General features: G+C 44.5%; 1 protein-coding gene across 2 annotated transcripts in view; it reads right to left on the bottom strand.

Annotated features, from left to right (window-relative positions):
• Positions 1-22,617, bottom strand: part of LAMA3 (laminin subunit alpha 3) — a 1,348,901-nt gene that overhangs the window by 45,980 nt on the left and 1,280,304 nt on the right. For both annotated transcript variants that reach the window (XM_069620910.1, XM_069620909.1), the window contains exons 52-61: positions 21,412-21,528; positions 19,421-19,575; positions 18,910-19,051; positions 15,504-15,603; positions 10,699-10,815; positions 10,428-10,607; positions 8,581-8,720; positions 7,283-7,441; positions 2,321-2,493; positions 2,058-2,214 (exon numbers count right to left, since the gene is read on the bottom strand). In XM_069620910.1, the coding sequence (XP_069477011.1) occupies positions 2,058-2,214; positions 2,321-2,493; positions 7,283-7,441; positions 8,581-8,720; positions 10,428-10,607; positions 10,699-10,815; positions 15,504-15,603; positions 18,910-19,051; positions 19,421-19,575; positions 21,412-21,528 (1,440 nt within the window). The remainder of the gene's footprint in view (positions 1-2,057; positions 2,215-2,320; positions 2,494-7,282; positions 7,442-8,580; positions 8,721-10,427; positions 10,608-10,698; positions 10,816-15,503; positions 15,604-18,909; positions 19,052-19,420; positions 19,576-21,411; positions 21,529-22,617) is intronic.

Below are 22,617 nucleotides of genomic sequence, written 5' to 3'. Positions count from 1 at the left end.
AGCAGAGCTATGGTTTCCATACAACTTTTTGTTTTAAGGGAAACCGAGATTAATCAGGCTGTTCTTATAAAATCTTCAATGTCTACCCCTCTACAACCCAACTGTTGATCAAGTGTGTTGTTTAGCAGTTTCTTACTTTACAATATGCGCATACAAGTGCATGTATCAATGTAGATGCAGTGACCATGAAAAGGACTATATTTCAGTACATGAGAAGAAGAACCGAGACACTTCAAGTGCGTTATAGTAAAGGCTGGGTGAAACCGACAAATTAACTACTGTGAACTCGATTTCTACTGTTGCCAAGTGATAGCTCCACTCCTGTAATTCCTAGGTGAAGAGAGCAGCATGGGCATAAAACTGGACAGGACTTCTGGAAGCTTCCAGAGAACTTTCAGGGGTTGGAGGTTGCAATCCAGCGTGGGAGAATGCTTCATCTCCTTTGCTCAAAATTACAATTATGGGAAGAGAGAAAATGCTGTATCGGACTCAAAATGCGGGGTGTGCTCTAAGAATAATAAGGTAGGAAATGGACCAGAACAAGACGGAGCTGCGTGCCGGTTAAGTTTGTCATGCGGGAGCACCATTTTATTCTGAAGTCAAAAAGCCCCAGGAGTAGACTAGTCCAGTAGTCCCCTGAATCAGCTACGGAGCTTTCACCCACACTCCTGCTTCAGAAGACCCACCGGAGACTCACTGCTTGATTCAAGAGCCCCATGCAGAAACAGCCTTGCATTGCATCCAAGCTTATATGCCTTGCGATTTACAGACATTTATCTGTTGAGTATTGAGATAAATAAAAAGCGCAGAGAGCCCCATTTGCATTACTTTATTAAAAGGCTTCAATGCTGAGCTACTGTCACAGATATATTTAAAATATAAAATGTAGTCACTATTGTCCAAAAACGCTCTTTGCTTTTATGCAAATTACCAGGATTGGTTTTCTTGAAGAGATAGGGTGCTGTCTGCCTTGGGCTGGGGCTCCACCCCTCAGCCGTGCCCACAAAACTCCCCTGCCCCAAAATCTCTTGCAGTAAAAGGGGAAGGGGGTCCCAGAGTACATTTTCTTTCCATTTCCGGCACTGGAAACTAGAACTGGGATGCCCCACAAGCAAACCCTGAGACAGATGTATCACACTAGAAATGAGGGCTGTCAAGAGATGATCTTTTCAGTTGTGTTGACAACTTCCTAATGTGGAAACTTAACTCCAGCCCCCAACTTCTGGCAGGGGAGACATGTCTGGTGGGAACTGCATATAAGGAGTAAAGGGAAGTTATGACCTTGAGGTGAAAGGTTGTTTACGCTTGATGTTCCACAACCCTACAGTGAACTTGGAGTTTGGCGCCCATAGGAAGTGCTTTGACATTTTCGCATACCAAGGATAGGGGGAATTGTGCTAGCTAGTTTCCTATCTTTGCATAATTCTGAGTCCTGTGATATGATGAACGTGGAATGGAAGGACCTATGAATGTTTGTTCTACCATAAGCATTCCACCCAAACGCTTCATGGTGGAACGGAGGAAGGGGGGTGGGGAACAGTTGGGTTCTGATCATGAACTACAGTGTTCAGTGGAATGGATCAGATAGAGGCTACGCTAGTCTATCATGAAGGTGATTATGATATTGATTAGCTTGCTGTAGAGATTAATTTAACACAGGCACAAAAACCACAGCACTGGAAGAAGGGACAACATTTGGCAAGCTGCTGGAAGAAGTTACATGTGTCTTTTGAAGGGCAGGCTACCGAACAGTGAAGACTGCAGGGAAATGCGTTGAGGAGAAGGCAATGGATTTCTGAAGTCAACAGAGAATATGTAAGCTGCCAATGAAGTAAAAGAAAGACTTTCTGAATAAGATTATAGTTGCCAGTGGAGACTGTGCACTATACAGTCAGGCAAGGGAAACAACTCTGACATCCATCACCCAACTGGTGACTGCTAATGCCCAAACGTGTATTAAAGCACCGTTCGACTGATAGAGAGGAGCTCATACACGAGTGTGAGAGGACCGACTCCAAGCACAGGAGAGAGAACATAAAGCGTGCATGAGCATTTACCGTAAAATCGTCAGGGTATCCCCCAACATAGAATACGGCTTCCCTGGGGTCAAGGTTCAGCAGGGTGGTTAGGCTCACACTTGCATCCTCCTTTGAGGTCATTGGATTGGAGTTGGTGGCTCCTTTTGTATATGTCAATGTAGCATATTGGTAAATCCTAGGAGCAAAGCAAAGAAATACAACAGGAATGCATTAGTAATACATATGGTACAATGCAATTAAATGCTGAAATGAAAAAAGCAAATGATGAAAAAGTTCTGTACCTATCAAACATTACTCTGTCCATGATGACATCTTCAATTATATTTTGCTTCACAGCCATGTCACTTTGCGTCACCTTATCGGTTACGTCTATCACAGCTTCATTGCCTCCGAGGTTATACACACAGAGGAGCCGTTCATTTTCCACTGCCATCCCAATGTAGTCCTTCGAGGTCTAAAGAAATAAAGCACATGAACATTATCGGCGCAGAAATGGCAGGCAAAGAGCGCCGCGGCATGCACACCTGACCTATGGACGCCCATTTTATTCAAGAGTCTTCTGCGTGATGGACTTCCTTCGAGATAATGAAATCAGTTGACTTTTGTGTCTTGTAACCAGTTTGGCAGATCCAAACCATGTATTTATTTTCTAGTTATTCTTTTAGTTGGCATCTCGATCTGCAGTGTTCAGGGGTGCAGAGAGATCTAGAAGGCCGAGGACGGAGGCGTGGTGGTAGCGTTGGATAGAGCTGATGAGATTTTCAGAAGTCTTAAGCTAGGCTGTTGAACAGTTCATTGGTTGTAAGGTATCGGGTGCGTCGGGTGAGTGAGCTGAGGGTTTATGGATGAGATGATACGGGCAACATGCAGGGGGTAAACCTGATGGGTTGTCAATCAAGTCACTTAAAAGCATAATTTCAATGAACGTTCAAGTTGTACACATACTTTATTCTAAGAAGATGGTTGCCCTGATTGATAAGAGTTCTCATCAGTACACTCCCAGGCACAATGAAAAGAGGCCACACTTTCACGGGACACACTGCAGCCAGGATCATATCCGACAATGTCCTATTAACCTTTGATTTGCGCCGTCTCTCCAAGGCATCCATTTTACAGCAGGCCATCAGTGACACCATGACATTTGTTTTGCCTGACCCTAAAATGGCAACTTTAGGGGCAGAACAGCTTCTTGTATTTGAGACTTATTTGTGTGTCCTTGAAGTGTTAGATGAGGATGGGCCTGTGCCGACTTTTACCAAGTCGCCTTCTTCCAGGGTCACTCATTTTAATATTTTTTTTTATTTTGCATTTTTAAAGCGCTCATACAGCACGCGGGCATCGAGGCGCTGTTACAGGATATTTTCTTTTTGTTGCGTAATTGTTTTTTGTCTTAGTTGCGTATTTATAACGCGCTTAGATACCCAGAGGTTTCTAAGCACGGAAAAATCCTATGCTGCATCGTCTCGTCTTGCTTCCAAGGCGAAAACGTTGCCGCTGAGCTATCCTCCCGGCACATTTGAGTTCTTGGACACTCCTCACTCCCACCCACAAGACGGAGCTCATTTCCAGTGAGCGGGAGAGGTCAGGTGCGGTGTTCTACTTTATTTGTTTTCTGTTTACCATTCCTCTACTTTTTAGGACCATATTTACCATTCTATAGAGAGGATTTGTCCATTCATGTCCCTGTGCAAGTGTAAAGTTGTACTAGGAGCCTTAGTTACCAGTCACTTAGACTGTTCCAATGCTCCGACGCAATACCTTGTCACATGTTGCACTATGCTTCCTCCTACCCTCTCCCCCGCCGAGACCACAGTTCCCCTACTTTTTTTTGGTACACTTCTACCACAGTGTTTCCTGTGGTCAGCGTGCCCTACATTAATGCTGCCCCGCTGATGATCTGCCCAGGTGAAAGGGGCATCCTGGGCGGGACACTGTCGCCTCAAACGTCCTCTCTTTCTGTGATCGAAGGCTACACAGCTATGCATTTTTGGAGCCTAACCAAATGTTAGGTGACTTTGCTCTTGCCTACCAGTTTTTGCTCTGTTTTCCATAACGTACATACAGTACAAAGTATATATCTTTATACATACGCGAGGCGCATTCAGAATAATGTTTCCCAGTCGCCTGTGCTGGTTTCTCCCCTTGGACCGCCAGTACCCGATCGCCATTGGCCTCATTTATCCCTGGGGAGCAGGGACGTAGTGGGGTGCCTCGCAGACAGGGACGTCATTTGGGGGTTGCCAGGGGTCGCAGTTGCGACCTCCAAGGTCTCCCTTGCTACCCCTGTGGTCTCACTTGCTACCCCTAGAAAAAAGATTTTTTTAAAAAACTTTTTTTTAAAACTTTTTAAAAAAAATGTCAGCTCCTGGGCTGTGGCCAGTGTCATGTGACCAGTGTCATAATTATCATTTGGCCGTGGACGTCTTCTTGCATTCACAGTAATTTGGTAATATTGTCCTATGCACACTGATATTAACGATACAAATAGTGATCCATTCTTGTATGAAATGTATATAACATTATAGTGATATTGCACCCATATTTTTTGTATTGTACTTAGGAACAATAAGTGACGTCCCTTCCTGTTTTGTCAAGGGGTGATAGGTCGTGTTCTATCGCTTCCCGTGATGTCACTTCGAGGTGGGGAAGAGGGGGCAAATGGCATCACTTCCTGTGATGTCATCAAAGGTCAAAGGTCATGTAATGGCACTTCCTCTACCCCTGTTTTTTTTAGTGAAATGACGTCCCTGCTCGCAGGGTGGGTGCCAGGGTAGAGTAAGTGCACCTTGGCTTTCTTCGTGATGCTTCTACCGTTGGCAGGAGAGCCTTTCTCCTTGCAGCCCTGACATCTACGAGTTAACCATAAAGCTGAGGTGGGCATTTTGGAGACAAAAATGCGCACTGTTCTGTTAGCTACTAACTCGTTCGTTAAATCCCCCTAGAGGCTTCGCTGGTGCTTTACGGTTTACTGAATTGGGGGACAAGTGGGGGAGGCGCTGCGCTTCTCTGGGGGGGCATCCCTTATTGCCGTCCCAGTAAAGTGCCCTGCCCCCGCGGCTGTCAAAGCGCAGCACTTCACACAAATGCAGCTTTGAATGCAGCCATCCATCAATCTATCCAGAAAAAGCTTTCTCCTGGTGAAAGCACTAATTCACACATTCATGTCGTGTTCCAAACACCTCAGGCATGCCTTTCGACCATTACATGCACCCGGCAACCACAGACTTCGCCATAGCAAAGTAGAGTGAGGGGGTTGGGCGAGTGGCACTGGTATGGCCTTGATATATATCTTTAAAATGGGCTCCAACAGCTTTTGGCTCTTAAACAGAAATCAGGACATTTACAAATATATTCACTTCCCGCCACTGTTTGTCGGCGGCTGCACATCCGGCCGATTCCAGCCTTCCCCTCTTGCTGCAAGGTGGCCAGGAGGGAGTGGTAGAAACTGGGCTGCTTTCTCCTGCTAGTGCAAGGATGGTGCACGTTGCAGAGGGTACTGGCACAGCAGGGACGTCATTTCACCAAAATGCCAGGGGTAGCGGAAGTGATATTACATGACCTTTGACCTCTGATGACATCACAGGAAGTGATGCCGTTTGCCCCCTCTTCCCCACCTTGAAGTGACCTCACGGGAAGCAATGGAACACAACCTATCACCCCTTGACAAAACAGGGAGGGACGTCACTTATTGTTCCTAAGTACAATACAAAAATATGGGTGCGATATCACTATAATGTTATATACATTTTATACAAGAATGGATCACTATTTGTATCGTTAATATCAGTGTGCATAGGACAATATTACCAAAATACTGTGAATGCAAGCACACGTCCAAGGCCAAATGATAATTATGACACTGGTCAAATGACACTGGCCACAGCCCAGGAGCTGACATTTTTTTCAAAGAAGTTTTTAAAAAAGTTTTTTTTTTAAATCTTTTTTTCTAGGGGTAGCAAGGGAGACCTCAGAGGTCGCAACTGCGACCCCTGGCGACCCCCAAATGACGTCCCTGTGGCACAGGCAGGTGTGCTGCGTTCAAGAGTTGCGTTAGCAGCAGTCCATGCTTGCTCAGAATGGCAGTGGGCTGCCTGGCTGTGCGGGTCTACACACCCCTGGCCTGTTAGGAGCATGCGTATAAGGGAGACAACAGTGTGTTTGATCCAGACATCTAAGACAACTCGTGGCTTTCCACTCAGGAAGCAGTTTCATTTCACTTGATTCCAGCAATTTATAATATATAAGTCAGCACATATTTTCCAGGGGTGTGCACCTTGCTTTGTCAGGGCGTGATTATTTTAAGACGTATGAAACACTTGTGTACGAGCGCGATATAAATAAAATATCATTTCATTTCATTTACCGGTCACCTATCCCTCATCCACCCGTTTCACCCCTCTTTCTACATACCTAACCCAAACCCACCAACTCTATCCAAATGGTAGGCCGAAAAAAGCGAGGAATTCCTTAATTGGATTAAAATCATACCACTGTTTTATTAATTTAAGCCTGGTGCTAGGAGGGCCCACATTCGTATCACAAGTTGAATAGAAGTTTGGAATCTGTTCCTCTCACAAGCCTACATTTGTCCTTCTGGTGACTGATGTTTTTTCCCAATGTTCAGACTCCACTCTAGAATAAAGGACCAATATTGCGCTCTGCGGCCCATGAGCGAGCAGCGCTTTATAAAAATTACAATAAATAATACAATAAATAAATATTACATATCTGCCGGCATTGATTATTGCTGCAGGCATAGCACACCATTCAAAATCCACCAATTGTGTAGCAGTCATTTTGGACAGGACAAGTAAAGCCCCCCTTCCTCCGCTGTAACTGGAAGCCATTTTGGCATTAAAGCACTGGCGCATCACTTGCAATGACATAAGCCTTGAGCTTGTCTTATTTTGGGTTCTGTTTTGGCAGGACATTGGCGAGTCTGCTTCACACCTGCCAGGGGGAGGAGACATTCTTCTGGCACACAACACAATTTTGGAGAGCATTGAAGGACCATCACACACTGCCTCTCAAGTGAAATGATACAGCCTAGCGTGAAATAGATGAAATGACGTGTTAGACTGCTCGTCCAGATGGAAAGTAATTATTATGTGTATGTGTAATCAATCAGGCAGTTTGACCTTGGGTGGAAAAGGATAGTGCCTGGTGGGGAAGGGCTGGTATTTCTGCTGTAATGAGGGTCACGTGCAAAGAAAATTCTTTTGGATCAAGATGGTAATACTTACATCTTTATTCCCCAAGTACATCACAAACATGTTGGTGGGGCTTGTGGCCGCTCGCTGGAGGTAGAGTGATAGGGCGCTGTAGCCTTTCAGATCTTCCAGATTGCTTGGAGGCCGCACCTCGACCCCAGACTCGCCATTGAACTTCATGGGAATCCCTACCTAACCGTGCCAGAGGCGGGAGTAGAGAACAGAGACACGTGTTACATTTTATGTAGCTCATGACTTTGTGAATAGAACGTAAGCACAATTTATATTGTCATCTGCTGCGCAGTGGCTTTTCTATGTACCGCTAGGATAATAACACTAAGCGCATGCCAAACCAATGGCCTCCCATGGATAAATAATAGCCGTAACCTTAATTAAATGCAACAGTGCTCATTGTATCCACTTCAGAAGGATGAGCCCTGCCTGAAAATGAAACAATGACCAGTAGGTTACAAATTATTCACACAAGAACGACACTCAATGAGGTCTAAATGAGCTATGTGGAATTTTATGCGGTATCCAGTGATTGTATTGCGGCATAAAAAACTGGGGCAAAAATACCAAAAATACAGATGTATTTAAAAAATAAGTTTTTGCATTTTATATGGGGGAGGGGGGCGGAGCGTGGATTCCCTGTGCATATAAAATGCAAAAAAATGTTTTTTTTTAAAATCAGTATTTTTTACAACAGTTTTTTGGCCGCTGTATAATCACAGAACCAAAAAACAAAAAAGAGGCCTTTCATAAAATAACACAAAAAAAAGAAACACACACAGCCACCAAAAATCGATATCTGAAAAAAGTACAACTTAATAGCTACTAATTGAGGTAGTGAGGTGTTGTCCACGCTCTGATGTAGGGTGATGCAGAGCTTTATTTTTGGGCGGGTGTGTGGTGGTATGATTGGTCGCTGGTGAGCTCGGAAATTACAGGGACGAGGGGGCACTAGATGTCTGTAGTTGTACAACCTTTGTGATTCATTAAACAGGAAAGGAAAACTTTTGGTAGGGTTTTGTGGTTTCTAGTGTAGAATGGACTCAACTAAGAGGACTCAGGGGGAATGCAATCGAAATATATATGTCTTCACCATTAGGTCACTGTTTTGTTCCATTAAATATTAGCTCACCGGCAGTAGGTATTCATTATCTATGTTACTTCGGAGGTTTGGCCTTGATTTTCAGGCAATAATGTAAAAATATGAATCTCACAAACATATGACAGCATATGACAGATGCCTGGCAATAGTTCTGCACAATGAGCTATGTCAACAATGACAGACATATAAGCGTTATGGGATGCAACACACAGCAGACCTTGTTTGCCGCGTCTCTTGCTTGCTGGATGAGCTCCCGGATGCGGCTCACGTTCTCTGAGATATTTCCAATTGGCATCAGCTGGTTGATGCTCTCCATTTTGCTGAAAAGGCCTGGGAGTTTGTTGGTCAGCTTCTTCACTGTTGGTTGGAGATCAAGCCATGGAAATTATTGCAGCAGAGAAGTAAAACCTAATACTGCAACAAGAGACCCTTCTACAAAGCCTACTGACAGCTGCCTCGCTCTGTAGTCAACATTTCTAAAGCAATGCTCACTCACACAAGTCATTCTCATGGACAGCATAATACACTTCTCAGTACTGCCGCTTAGTCGGGTTTATGCGATTTTAGTTTATCTTCAGTATTTAACCAAAGCATAAATGTCTCGAATACAATATCACTGGTAATTTCATGTCAAGGTTAAGTCATCTACATTTTGAAGCCATGTCACCTTCCTTTGTTGTAGGAATTTCCTGTAGCTAACCAAATATGGGTGAGGAACCCCACAGGAGCCCCACAAAACCCTTTCATTTCCCTTTAAACTCTTACCATCACCTCAATTCCTTCTTTTTCAAACCATGATCCTCTTTCACCCACATCAACTCGCTCATCCCATTGCACATCCCCAAAACCACGTGTACTCCTTAACACGACGGGATTAACTATTAGCACTTCCTTCTGCTATTTTCAAATGTACAGCCTCCATTACCCACTCCTAGATCCACATAAACAGCCTTTAGATGGCATTGCCACGTGTCAAAATTATAACAAGATGAATAGGTAAAACTATGCAACTGTCAAAAAGAAAACATTTGCAAATGAAAGTGGAAACAATATTTCACTGCATCCAAACAGGCTAGCCCCCTGAGGGTCACCTGTTGTGGTGGTGTTTATCTGTAACTAGACTGGTAACCTGGCGATTCTACGCTGGATCCCATAGCTATGTTTCTGATGTTTCTTGATCGAAATTCTATTTCAGATGAAAACGTGTTTTTCTGTTGTGCAGGTTGAACACAACAATGATCTGTGGCACTGCCCTTTCTAAGGAATACATGTGGGTCTCCTGTGAAAAATGCTTCAACACACCCTTTGCCTTGGGCCATAGCACCCACTGCGCCTCAGTGAGCCAGCCTCCCAGTAAAGAGAGGAAGAAGCAACGAGTAAATGCTGTTCAGATACTTTCAAAAATATATCACCCAGTGATCGGGAGTAAGCAAGCCACTCCAGGGTGGGAAGCGGGGGATTGGAGCAAGTATCCGACTGAGAAAGCAGAAAACTCTTCATGAAGAGTGAGCTATGCATCCTCGATCGATTATCATCACCTCAAAATAACAAGCTGGAGGCTGTCCTATCGCCTGCGGACTTGCAACGGTTACATGTGATTATAACGAATTGAGAAATAACAAATGCAATTTTCCTGGAAAAAAACAAATACCACATTTTCTTTTTTAAATCGAGGAGCCCCCCCAAAATCCCCATTTACCCATGCTTCTAACCCCACCCTGAACCACTCCCCAGACCTTTTAACTCCTTATCCCCACCCTCTATATATTTAGCATTCAGTCTTTTTTTGGGTAAAATTGCATTCGTTATTTCCTATTCGATATAATCACTGCATACCACTTGCAACGTGAAAACGGTGTTTGCTGGAAGCTGGGAAATGCAAGAAGTGTTCACCTTTAAGTTCACAAAGCTTGAGTCGTGGATGGGAAAATGGGTGCCGACCTGCACAATGTGAAGGGACGGGGACGCGCACTCAGAACTATAAAAAATGGACACAGCAGGACGCAGGCGACTTCATGCCGCCTATCTGTCTCGACATTTATTCTGGCAAGAAATGGCTCCTACCTGAGCTGTCAGCATCTTCTAAGAGTTTGTTGAAGGCTGCGCTCTCAGTGGCTCCGATGGTGCCCTTCAGATTGTCCACGTCTTCTTTGATGGGCTTCAGCTCATTCAGGACGTTGTTGGTGACGCTATTGGCAGTTTGAACGTTGGTCTTGGCGCTGTTGATCATTGCGTCAATGTCATCTGTAGACACAAGCAAAGAAGCAGTGGAGTAAGTATGGCATAGAACCCTAAACCGCAGCCGGACCCAAAGTCAACTGGAGCGGCCACTAACCTCTGCGAATCCCATCCAGGTCCCTTTTTACAGCATTTAGGTCTTTCATCATTCTGGTCTTCTTTTCTTCAGCATCGGTCAATCTGTCCTTTATGTCCTCAAATCCTGGTTTAATATCTGCAAAAAACCCAAACAAAATGTCAATTTCTAATCGCAAACATGGTTTACTTTGACACCTTTTACGTTTGAGTATTTTAAAGATGTGCTCAAAAAGAAATGTAACTGATCCGAATCTGTGACGCAGGCTCGTGCAGTATTAAATCCTGAGTGAACCAACGCAAGTCGCTGTTCGAACATCGCTAGGAATGGCCACATTTCAGAGATCCAGAACACTACAACTTACCTCACTGTTGCAAGGTAGGTATTCCTTTGGAAATGGAGCGAGAATACCTTCTCAAAGAATAACGTGCAATTCCCAATTGATCAATACTCAAGTTCGGGGCAACAGAAAGATCTGTGCATTACGACAATCATTTGCTACTGGTTGACCCCAAGAAATCCAGGCAACCCATCAGCCATTTCCAAAAGTTGCTCCTTAGAGTTGGGGTCTGCAGGGATCTGGCTTGGCAGATGTTTAGGACCACAACTCCCGTCAGCCCTAGACAGTATAGTGAACGGTGAAGGCTCATGGAAGTTGCTGTCAAAGCATCTGGAGTAGGTCGAAGATCCCTGCTTTAAAAGAACGACCCTATGACTGTATTGGTATTCTTTGAAGTGCATTATTGTCAAAGATAGCTTGCTGGATTACCAAGATCCAACCCATCCCTTGGTTACCAGTCAGGTTGTCTTTGGAAAGCGTTACCATGTTGCTTGGAGTCTCTGGCTGCAGGCCTTGTAAACGAGAAACCTAATGGAAGTCCCAGCCTGTGCTTGATTCAAATTGATTTGACCTGGCCACAGTGAACATGGTTAGAGGCAGGGCTTTTCCCTATTCTATGGTTTGGGGGTCCCTGCATGTTTAGGGGTCATTTTCGTTAGGTGGTGGGTGGGGGTGCAGATGGTGCTGCCAGGAGTGTTTTCTACCAGATCCATGCATGTATGCAGTATGCTGCCGCCCTTTGGCATTACAGATAGGGTAATCTTGGACTATCTATGCAAATTAAGTCTCCCTATGTCCCCAGACAGCATTTGAGCTTTCTTTACATTAATGTTTTTCTCCATTGTCTAAATGAATCTTCTAACTGAGAGGGCGCATGAACGTCACTTATGGAGGAAAAATAAAGGGCAATAAAACCCAAGCGCAATAACCATTGCTTCTCAGTTTGGCAGTTCAATGCACAGTTACACCCAATGAGCACAGGCCGCAAGCCGAAAAGTGAGACATGAGCGGAAATCTGAGGTGGGGTAATGAGCCTTTATCAGACTTTACCTACTCGCGGTGGCCCAGGATTCCAGAACTGCAGAACGTTGTCTAAAATACATGCTCTTCTTACATTTCAACTCAGATTCCATTCGTATGTTGGGGTTTCTCTCAGTAAAAGCAATGGCACACATGTGGGTGCAAACAAGTCACGGAACTTGAAGTCTGAACTCCAAATATTTCATTTAATGAAGATAAATATGTCATAAAAAGCACTTGTCATGGCTAACCTGTGACTTATGTGAAGCACCCATGTGTGGTTCATGGGTAACGTAGATGGCATTGTTTCGCACTGCGTGTTGTGGAGCGGAGCCAAGTTGCCTTCTGTCAGCCTCAGAGTGTGGAACCCGGAGCTGTCTTGGATTCTGAAATGCTGAGCGTTGGCCAGGGAAGATCAACCAAGCAGCAAGTTCTCAGCTCCTCAGAGTCATGCAACTGCGCAGTACTTCCCCCGATGAAGCAATAGCCTCGCTATGCCCAGGGCAGTATGTCAAAGTGTGTATGCACTCTCTGAAGAACCATTTGTGTACCTTGTTTCACAGTTTGCGACAGCAGATGCAGTGGAGGAAGGCCAAGATTTCTGAGCACAACATCAACTCCTTTCACCTCCTGATTGGTCAGGAGAAGAATGAAAGCCTGACACCGAAATCTTGGCTGCATTGAGAGCATTAGCTTTTGCAGGATTGCTTTAAAGAACATCTGCGTGTTTACAACGCCTGTAGACCTCCTTCCATGCCCCCACCCCGCCCCCAAGCATTCAGTCCATGACACTATTGTCTCCTTCCCTCGTTTGAATTGATTGCTCTGGCAATCCACGTGTTCCGCTAGGAGGCATTGGTTTTGCACTCAGGTTGTACTGTACCTATTGTACATGCGTTCTATGACCCAGCAAGCTCTCTGAACAGTGCCCAGGTATCATTCCAACCAGGAATGTAAGTTTTCTGTATCCAGAGGAGACTAATCTAAATTTGACTCTGGGTGCCCGACTTAATCTACCACCATTGTATCTCCTTCCAAGTCGACACCCTTGATCAAGAGCAAAACACCCTCAGATACTCATATAGCAAAAAGGACCTAGAATGTGCATGTGGTTAAAAAAGAATCAAATCTACCGTATGTACTGATGACAAAAAAGGGCTTAGCACCGCGAGTGAAAAGCTGGATAATTTCAGAGGTGAATTGTACTCTTGTTGTTCCTGTAATTGCTGCCTGTGATTGTAATTATGCTTGCCAGACTGTGTCTCTTGGACAGTGCTCTGGTACCCACGCCTGGGCGTGTTCCGTGCTCTGTAAAACGCTATTAGTAAGTGAGCCTTGGGAGACCTCAGAACGAGGCCTGGGCAGGGCATTACCATCAGGAGTTAAACCTGTTCTTCAAGTTGCTCACACAACGTCTCTACAGGGTTGTGCATTATCCCGCTGCTGTACATATGCCGACTAGGCACGGTGCGGCCCTTGTGGTGTGGTGCATTAAACAGTGTGTTCCTTAACTGCCCTTTGGAGACAGATCAAGTTATTCACTGATCTTTTTTTCTCCATGTTTTACCCCCCTCTCACTGTCCTGGGGCTAAACTGGCCTACAGGGATCTCTGGAGATTTCCATTGGACCTCGCCACTGTGGCCCCTTCACTATAGGTACTCTCATCTTTCACGCTCTACCATGCACCCCACCCATTTCTTTGCCTCTCTCCCTGTTCCCGCGGCCCTTGAAAGTAAATAATTTGTTATCAAGCTTCCAGGATGTTATCCCTCCCTCTTGCAAATGTTACATGCCACATTTTTGTTCTATTTAAATACTTTTTAATCCTAATCCCTATCTAGAGGCAAACATGCTTTACATTCTTTTTAGATCCATCTGTTCCTCATTTTTTAGTGAGAGAACCCTCCAAACTCTACTTAGATGGCTAGGCTTGCTTGCATGATTTAATATAGGGCTACTTTTAAAAACATTTCCAGGGCCACTTTCGGTTCCCAGTCCACACCTGCCCAATCTTTCCACTTCAGGGGAGTGACCCACCCCCACACACCGACCCATGGCCTCCCCCATAACGTGTATTCCCTACACCTAAACTTAGTGGGTGGTGGTATTTGGTAGTTATTTCTCTTTTTTGTTGTAAAACAGTTTTACACTTTTTCATTTTTTATTTCCAGAACTACATGAGTTATCGTTCCATAACCAGCCTTTGCCTATTATCTGAGATTCTTAAGTTTTGCAAATACTGGTATGTTATGTTTTGTTAATAGCTTTTAATACTGTGCCAAATCACCACCCTAGTGGTATGAGGGCCTAGGCTTGTCCAAGAGTTGGCGTATTGTGTTGAACCATCCCACTATTGCTTTCTCCTGCTCCTTCTGAATTCTTAACTCAAAGCAATCGTAACCATGTGCTAGGTCCTCCTGGATTAAGGGTTGGTGTATTGTGTTGAACCCACCCTTCTATTGCCTTCTCTTGCTCATTCTGAATTCTTATCTCAAAGCAATCGTAACCATGTGATAGGTCTTCCTGGTCTAAGAGTTGATGTCACAGTAGCAGCTGCATCTCAGTCCGGCTGTCAGATGGAGGGAATCAGACTGTTGTGTTCTCGCCTTGTATTCATTACAATCGGCCCTTCTCTCATCTTGAAAGCTGGTTCTTGGCCACTATCTGCTTGACTTTCACACCGATGCAGCAAAAATACCCCACCAAAGGAGACAAAGTATGAATTGGCCTTGGCGTGAGTGACCGGTCTCTGATGGGCCATCATCTTAGTATTCTGACCCAACCCCAAAAGGGGGTATTGCAGGGCTGCCAATAACATAACTGTGTTGGTGGAGCCATCCCGGTCATCAAGGAAACAGGAAGGTTAGGCGGGCAATAAAGCAATTATGCAAAGGTGACCCTGACCAGCCCTGCTTGAGCATTGACCAGCAGCGTAGTCTCAGTTGAGAATTTGGGGTAGAGATATAGCCCATGGCAGGCTAATGGGGAAGCAGGATGGTGTTAGTATTTAAATGAAAAGTAAAAGAACACTTTCTCTTTGTCTGAAACAGCAGAAGGAGCTACCAATTCCCACCCGCTCACGGCAGAGAGATGGGGAGGCTAAGGCTAATGTGTTTGCTCTCATTGCAGAAGAAGTACACGGTGGTCCAGGAACGCCTTGGATGCTGCCACTATGAAGAAGGTGGAGTAGCAAGGAAGTGGTCCAAGGCCCGATGAGAACAGCACTGTGGGGGTGCTCATGAGAGACGGGAAACTGACCAGCAAGGTACCTATGCAGACGTGCCAGTAGTGGGTTAGCCTGAACGGAAATATATCTTATGGGATCTCCATATAAAACATGCACCCTGATGTTAACTCCTCACGAGAGTATGTCTTTTCTTTGCAAGGGGGGACGAAGGGGGTGATGGGTGGTAAGGAAGGCCAGAATATGTGGTCACCTTCACACAACTATGTTTTCTGTAATACCTTGCAATGACTTTTCAGTATTCTTGGCTTCAGTTAGCAACTTGTCGGAATCCGTTTTCAGCTTTTTGGCTTTTCCAGCAAGGTCTTCCCTCTCCACTGTCTGAAAAACAAGTACATAGGTTTGTCATCGCAAATGGCTGCAATTGCAAGTATCGAAAACAGACGAAAATACTAGGCTTGAAGACACAAGGCTAACAAAAATGGATGTGATGCAGAAGAAACATGTGCACCTGGCACATTAGACATGTCAAACAGAGGTCCTAGGGGAAGTCACAAAGAAAGGTTGGGAGTACCATAGTGTTTGAAGTCTGCAATAAGAGATACAATACACAAGTCCAAAATTATACCAGTACAACGTACCAAAATGTCGACCGTGTAACTGCGATTAAGCAGTTACGGTGACTTTGGTACATTTCTTTTTGCAGACTCACAATACTGCGCCCAAGCAGAATCGGGGTCGCAGGGGTGTCCCCCACTTTCCTTGGACTAAGTAACGGGAGTCGGGGGTAATGGGGGTGTCCCCCTCTTCCTTCATCGAAGACTTCATGGAATTGGTCACCACCAGGCCTCTCACGCATGTCAAGAACACCTGACTCAGTGACTTCAACAACCCTGGCAATCCATAAACTAAGTCAAGGAATGAAGATCTCCACTGCCTACTCGACACTATGCACCTCATGCAGCATACAAAAGACCCACTTCACAGGAAAGGTAATATCCTCGACTCAATCACCACCCTGCAGACCCTCCATCACAGCTCTGCAATCCTGCGCAACTGGTCAGACCATCTAACAACGCCCTTTCACATTAGTCAAACCGCAACCATCAAGCAACCCTTCAGAAAACCAGAAAACAAGCCTTCAGATCAGTCAAGAACCTCCCAGTGGAGACTCGCATGAATGACCTCACCAAACTACACCTCACATTGGCTGATGCACCTCTGATGAAACAGGACTGCAACTTGCTTCTCCAAGAACACAACACCACCCTCACAAACATCAACCACAATACCCCACTGAAACAATGCACCCTCAAGCCTAAACCTTCTGCACACTAGTAGACACAAGAAATCAACTGCTTCAACAAAAGAACCACCAGAAAACAAGAAGAGACATCCAACCTCGGCCTGCTCAAAGAACCCTGTGTTATCCGTAGATAACATCACCACTGCCAAGGCCAACTACTACCAAAACACCATAGCCAAGACCAACAAAGAAAGCAGAGCCCTCTCCAAAGCCATCAAGCACTGCATCATCACTTTGCCTGACCCACCCGTACTGCACTACATTGAAAAATCCCCCATCAACTTTCTTCATCAACAAGGTTGGCATTATCCGCCAACACAGACACCAATACCACAGTTGACAGCACACTACCCATCTCATCTCACAAAACCACAACTAGCTGGACAACTTCCAAGACACTCACTATGGAAGACCTCACTGCCACCGTAGCATCCCTTAAGGCCACATTGTATGCAGAAGGCACCCTCCCCGCCTCCCCACTCAAGACCTCCTCCCTTACCTGAAAATCATCAACAGCTCCCTAACGCAAGGCACCCTCCCCATAACCCTCAAGACCGGACAACTCATCCCACTTCACAAGAAACCAACATTGGACCCCAACAACATCACCAACTGCTATTAACTTTTGAATTTAGCCTCGGGTTTAAAAGTTATAAACTGCTACAAAAATAGGTGTTTTTGTTCTTTTGCATTGTTTTTCCTGTAGGCAAAATAGGGCATTAATTGAACAGGCACAAGCCTAAATGGAAGGTTGGATTTACTTCCAATTAGAAACGACTTCGACACAAAGTGATGCAAATCTGCCTTTTCGTAGTTCTGTTAAAATCCTTCGAGTCGTTTTTAAATTATTTGGTAGAGAACAGGGTGCCCTGGCACAAAAATCTTTTATTTATATCCCAGGGTGCAATCCAGATAAGTGAGCATTTCAGAAATGAAAAGTCGATATTTATTCATCAGTTCAAGACATCTCACAAGAATCTCTGCGCTAACATAAAAAGAAACTTGCTTAAAATTATATTAGGAGAACGGAAGGGAGATATTTGCTTTCCGGATGGATAGTGAAAGAGGATCAATTGGTGAGATTGAGGCTCGGGGAGAGCTAGGGAATAATATTTTGGTGCTTTCATTTTCGTATTTTTGTGAGATAAATACCATCCATGCATTCACCTTATGAGAAGTTCTTTCAGGAATTTGAACTACGTCATGGAAATAAACATTGTTTAAATTATATAAAGACAGGCTCTGGGGGCAGTTTTCCATCATCGAGGATTCATGTAAATTTGAAGTTGTAGTGGGGTTTGGGAAGAGTTTTTAATTTGATGGCGTTTTCTTCTTCTTCGTGAACATGCCGCCAGAAGCCGGGGTGATGGGGGGGATTCTCACAGGAATCGCAAAGTTCAATTAAATTCTAGTGTGATGTACACGCAGATAAATTCCCTAAACATTTTTGCAAGACCCAAAAAGGAGGACAAAAACACCTTTTCAAAATGTCTGCTGAGACACAGCCAGAAATAAGTACATTTTCGGCCCAGCCCCAAATTGTTGGGAAGTGGCCAGTGGCTATAGCCGAAGACCACAGGCAATGGCACACAGTTTTTCAGTGGACCATGGTCTTTTACTACTATAGGTGAAGTAAGATACTGCATAAAATCCCCTTAAATGTAGTGAAAAAACTGTATTTACGAGACAGTTAAGATTAAACAGTTCAATGTAGCAAAATTCATGAAATTTAGCAAGTATCGGAAGCAATGCAATCTTCACCCTGAGTCCCTAATGCACAGCCCATGAGCACAGTGATGACATCACATAAAACGTAATGTATGACATCAATCAGGGACTCGACTCACTGCTAAAGTGTCACTGCTTTCAACACTTGCTGAATTTCATGGTAACTGACGATTTTCAGGGATCTATGTCATGTTTTCATTTGGGGGGCCCAAGCCCCGTTTCCCTGGGCTTTTAAACCCTTCCCAAACCCTTCCCCACTATTTTTACCCATTTACTACAACCCCCATATACATTTAAACTGAAAATTCACTATTTTTTCCCTATTCTGGTTTCGGTAAAAAAGTCATTCTCTGGCTTCTGTTTGCTAACATTACTGGATACTCATTTTTAGCGCATATATATATACTTGTGTATGCCTTTTCTTGTGCATGGCCTTTCACATTTGTTTTTTAGTCATTGGTAGGCTTTTCTCAAAAGCTATTGCTGCCTGTAAGTGCTTGCTCAGTTGCCCACTTGACTGGGTGCTGTTGGATCTACGAGCAGCAAAGGGCACAGGATGACACAACAAAAGTCGCTATTTAAATTGTCATAACTTTCTTCCATTAGCTGAAGCTAAATCCTTGGCCAGCTTCTTCTGTTATGTTTTCACTCACCGTTAAGGCGGTGCCAGCTGCGTTGGATGCTTTCTTGGCGGCTTCCTCAGCCGCCTTGACCGCGTTCACGATACTCTCGTAGGCAGTGGCGGCGTCGATTGCGCATCGCACCAACTCGTCACTGCTGGTGTTCTTCTTAATTCTGGAACAATAAAATTGACATACAATTATCTGTACATGATCTTAAGAGCTGTACCTTACAAAACCACTAGACATCAATGTCCTATATACAAATCTTACAAGAATCCAACACTTTTGCTGGGCTTTTAAGCACAAGCCTCCATTGTTTTCTGGGGATCTGCTGTGGGAATATAATGCATAGTCTGGCAACATAGTCGCTCACAATCCCGCACAGCAGCAGGCCTGAGCTGAACGGATCGCCTGGAGACCATGAAAATGGCAGCCATGTGCAGTATAAATCAACTTAGCATAACATAATGTAACACAACTATGCAAACTGCAGTCCAAATCAAGAAACCTTCACATAGCGAGTGCTTTGAAATGCACTTACTCTTCCAGCTGCATTGCGAGCCGGTGTAACTCCTCCGCGTGTTGCTCGGCTCTCACCACCAGGGGCTCTTTGCTGGCGGACTGCGAAAGCTTCTTCACTTTCTCGGTCAGCTCCTGTTTGGCACCATCTAGCTGGGCAGCCAGCTTTTCATATTCCTGCGTTGGGTAAAAAAAAGAGACGTAATTCTGTTGGGATTTATTTACCTCTGTCATCAAAAAAGCATCAAAGTCATTAGAAAATGGTATGATGCGCCAACGGAAGAATATATGACTCTTAATCCAATATGTGATGGGCTCTAAGGACGTTAATCAGGCGCCATATGAATAGAACAAGGCCCACACAAAATGTAAGAAGAAATAAACCTAACGTAAGTGAACTCAACATCTCCCAGCTCCAGATTTTGCAACTGGCTGTCTATAAGTGAAGACCTAAAGATGGAGGACAGCCACTGAAAACTGGGTGGACCAGGCATTAGCTCGGATTGATGGATTGATGTTGTCCCCTGAGGCGAGGTGCCACAGTGTGCCCGATGCCAGTGCTTTTTCCAGCTTGGATTTTGTGAACGTTGTTGGGTGGATGGCATTAGAATCTGTTCCTCACCCTTCCTCTTGGGTTGGGTGTGTGCAGTTCACCGTCAGATGACAAATCACTGACCTGTTTTGGAAGTGGACCCTACACTCTTTCCTTGAGTTCTCAGCCTAGACTACGCACTAGGGGGGCAACTAATGCCAAGCGGGGTTGGCATTTCGAGGTATGGAGAACACACCCTGGGAACCACATGAGATCACACAGTTCAGGACTTTTAATCACTTTTGACGTGTACATTTAATGAATTGGTGATTACAAATGAATGCTTTATTACATTTATAAAGCACTACTGACCACCAGAACACTTACTGGCACTAACCTGTTTGGGGAGGGGGAAATGGTGGGGCAGGAAAACCAGGCTTGGTATCCTCCAAGTGATTAAAATATAAGGCCCTGGACCCATTTCACAGCAGCAAAGCTGTTAAGAAGAATTTATCCGACATCTGAAGCTGCCCTCCCTGTAGCACGCAAAACAGCTGAGCTATAATAAATAAATAAATAATCCCTTTGATGAAACCAGTAGTTCTGGCCTGAACGTCCCTTCTGTCTATTAGGTAAGTGGCCAGTCCTGTGCTAAGACATGCTTTGAGTAGCTGGCTGTTGAGTAGCTGGCTGATGTTGTGTGGGAAGTGCTGCAGACTTGACCTACTATGATTACGTGTTACTGCATATAATCTTCAGAGGAAGGGCCCTGGACACTACTTGGCCCCAATCCTACCTGCCTATGGAATGCTGGAAGCTATTGTAATGCCTCGACACATACGTGTCTGTGTGGCGTTGCCTCCGATGGCGACCTTGAGCAGATTCTAGGCATGGAATGGGTGCCTGAGAGGATACACACATTTAAGGTGTCTCTGATGTTGCATATCATACATTAAGAAGGCCGCGTGCTATCATAATATCATACAAGGAAGAACACTTTCAAATTATAGAGAGGAAAAAATACAATTTACTCCCTTATTTATACAAAAACTGTTATAAACAATATATTCATGCTCCTAATAGGAAATGTTTCAGTAAAAAAAAATGTGTGATTGTAAATGTGCACACCAATGTGATCAGTGCCTAATAAAACAATACGTATTTTAATTGATCAGGTTAAAACCCATAATTATTGCACAGAGATACATTCAACAGCGGAAACACAGCAGCTGTAACTATATTGGTGGTCTTTCCACTTCTTGTTCTGAAAGACTCAATCTGTCTGTCCAATGACTCGTAATGAGGCAGCCTTTTAAATAAGGCTGTGTCTAGGGCCCTCTCTGATGCTGCACGAAGAGACATCTAGGAGCTCTCCAGTAATTAAAGGTGATGCTGGGGGACGAAGTTATTGGCAAAAGAGAACAGCGTTCTGGGTATAGTATCTATGGTGCTGTAGTTTGATCTCTCTCTGTCTCCAGTACCTCTTTGCTGGTCTCCAGCTTCCTGAGCAGTTGATTTGTCTGGCCCAGTGTGGATTCTGCGTCCCGGAGATGGTCAGAGACGTCTTGCTGTTGCTTGTTCATTTCTTTCACTCTTTTCTGAAACAGAAATGGAAAATTTTTAAACATTTTCGTACCACTCATGGACAGAGTGAATGTTAGCCCTTTCCGAAACCATTCAAGAAAAAATGCGAACTCCCAGAGATTTTCCTGTAGATCAGGATGCCTCTGGCACGCTCCAAGCATCATGAGCAAACTCCGACCACTGGGCTAAGAGTGGCCTGGTGAGTTGCAGGCTGGACACTAGAAACGCTTGCCATACTAACTGGGTATCCCATTCCAACACATCTGCAGAGGTATCTGATGCTGACGTATGTTACTCTTCTGTTCCCGTAACCAGGGAGAGAGAAACCTGGCCCACATAAATCCGTGTATTAGTGCTTCAGTGGGCCAGGTTGCTCTCTCCCTGGTTCCTTCTTTGCAAGTGATTGCAACCAACAAAAATAGTGCATGTTGATTTTTCACTATACCATCATTTGGACCAGCTGTGAGGAGGGAGTAAGACTGTGCTCCTTTGTTAACTTCAATCTCTCACAAGAGGACAAGGAGATGAAAGTGTGTTTCACGTGATTAATGGATTCAAACCCTCTATTAAAGGGTTGCACATCGGATGGTTAAATATCGTAGAGGATGGTTTTTCACAGCACACTACTTACCCCACTTTGTTTTACTTGCCAAGACATAGACATTGTTTGACATTGGCTAGACCTTATGCTTCACTGCTCTTACAGCAGGTCAATGGAGTCAGAAAAGATTTTGCTTGCCATTGCTGTTTAAAACTGTCTGGAAAGTTGTTGGGTATGCTTAAAATTATCAAAATGCCAGGATTAACGTGGTTGGGGGCATTAGAAGATGTGACCAGGCATCTGCCATTATCGGCTTCCAGTGAAAGACATGCTAAGTCATACTAATGTTTCTATGGTGGGTCCTTATTATCCCAGCCATACAATTATATTCATAATATTGTACTCAATGACTTTATCCCCTTGTCGTAGAGCGCACGATTGCTTCACAGTTAGGGTCCTGCTATGTAAAACTACTCTGAATTATGTACAACAAACCACTCCGCTTACATATCACCAAAACAGCTCCCACGTCACCAAGCATTTAATTTTAGAAGGATTGAGT

Source organism: Ambystoma mexicanum, chromosome 5q (genome assembly GCF_040938575.1).
Source record: "Ambystoma mexicanum isolate Mex_15411 chromosome 5q, UKY_AmexF1_1, whole genome shotgun sequence".
Lineage (NCBI taxonomy): Eukaryota > Metazoa > Chordata > Amphibia > Caudata > Ambystomatidae > Ambystoma > Ambystoma mexicanum.
Note: the sequence above shows the minus strand (reverse complement) of the source record. Positions and strands in the feature narration are given on the sequence as shown.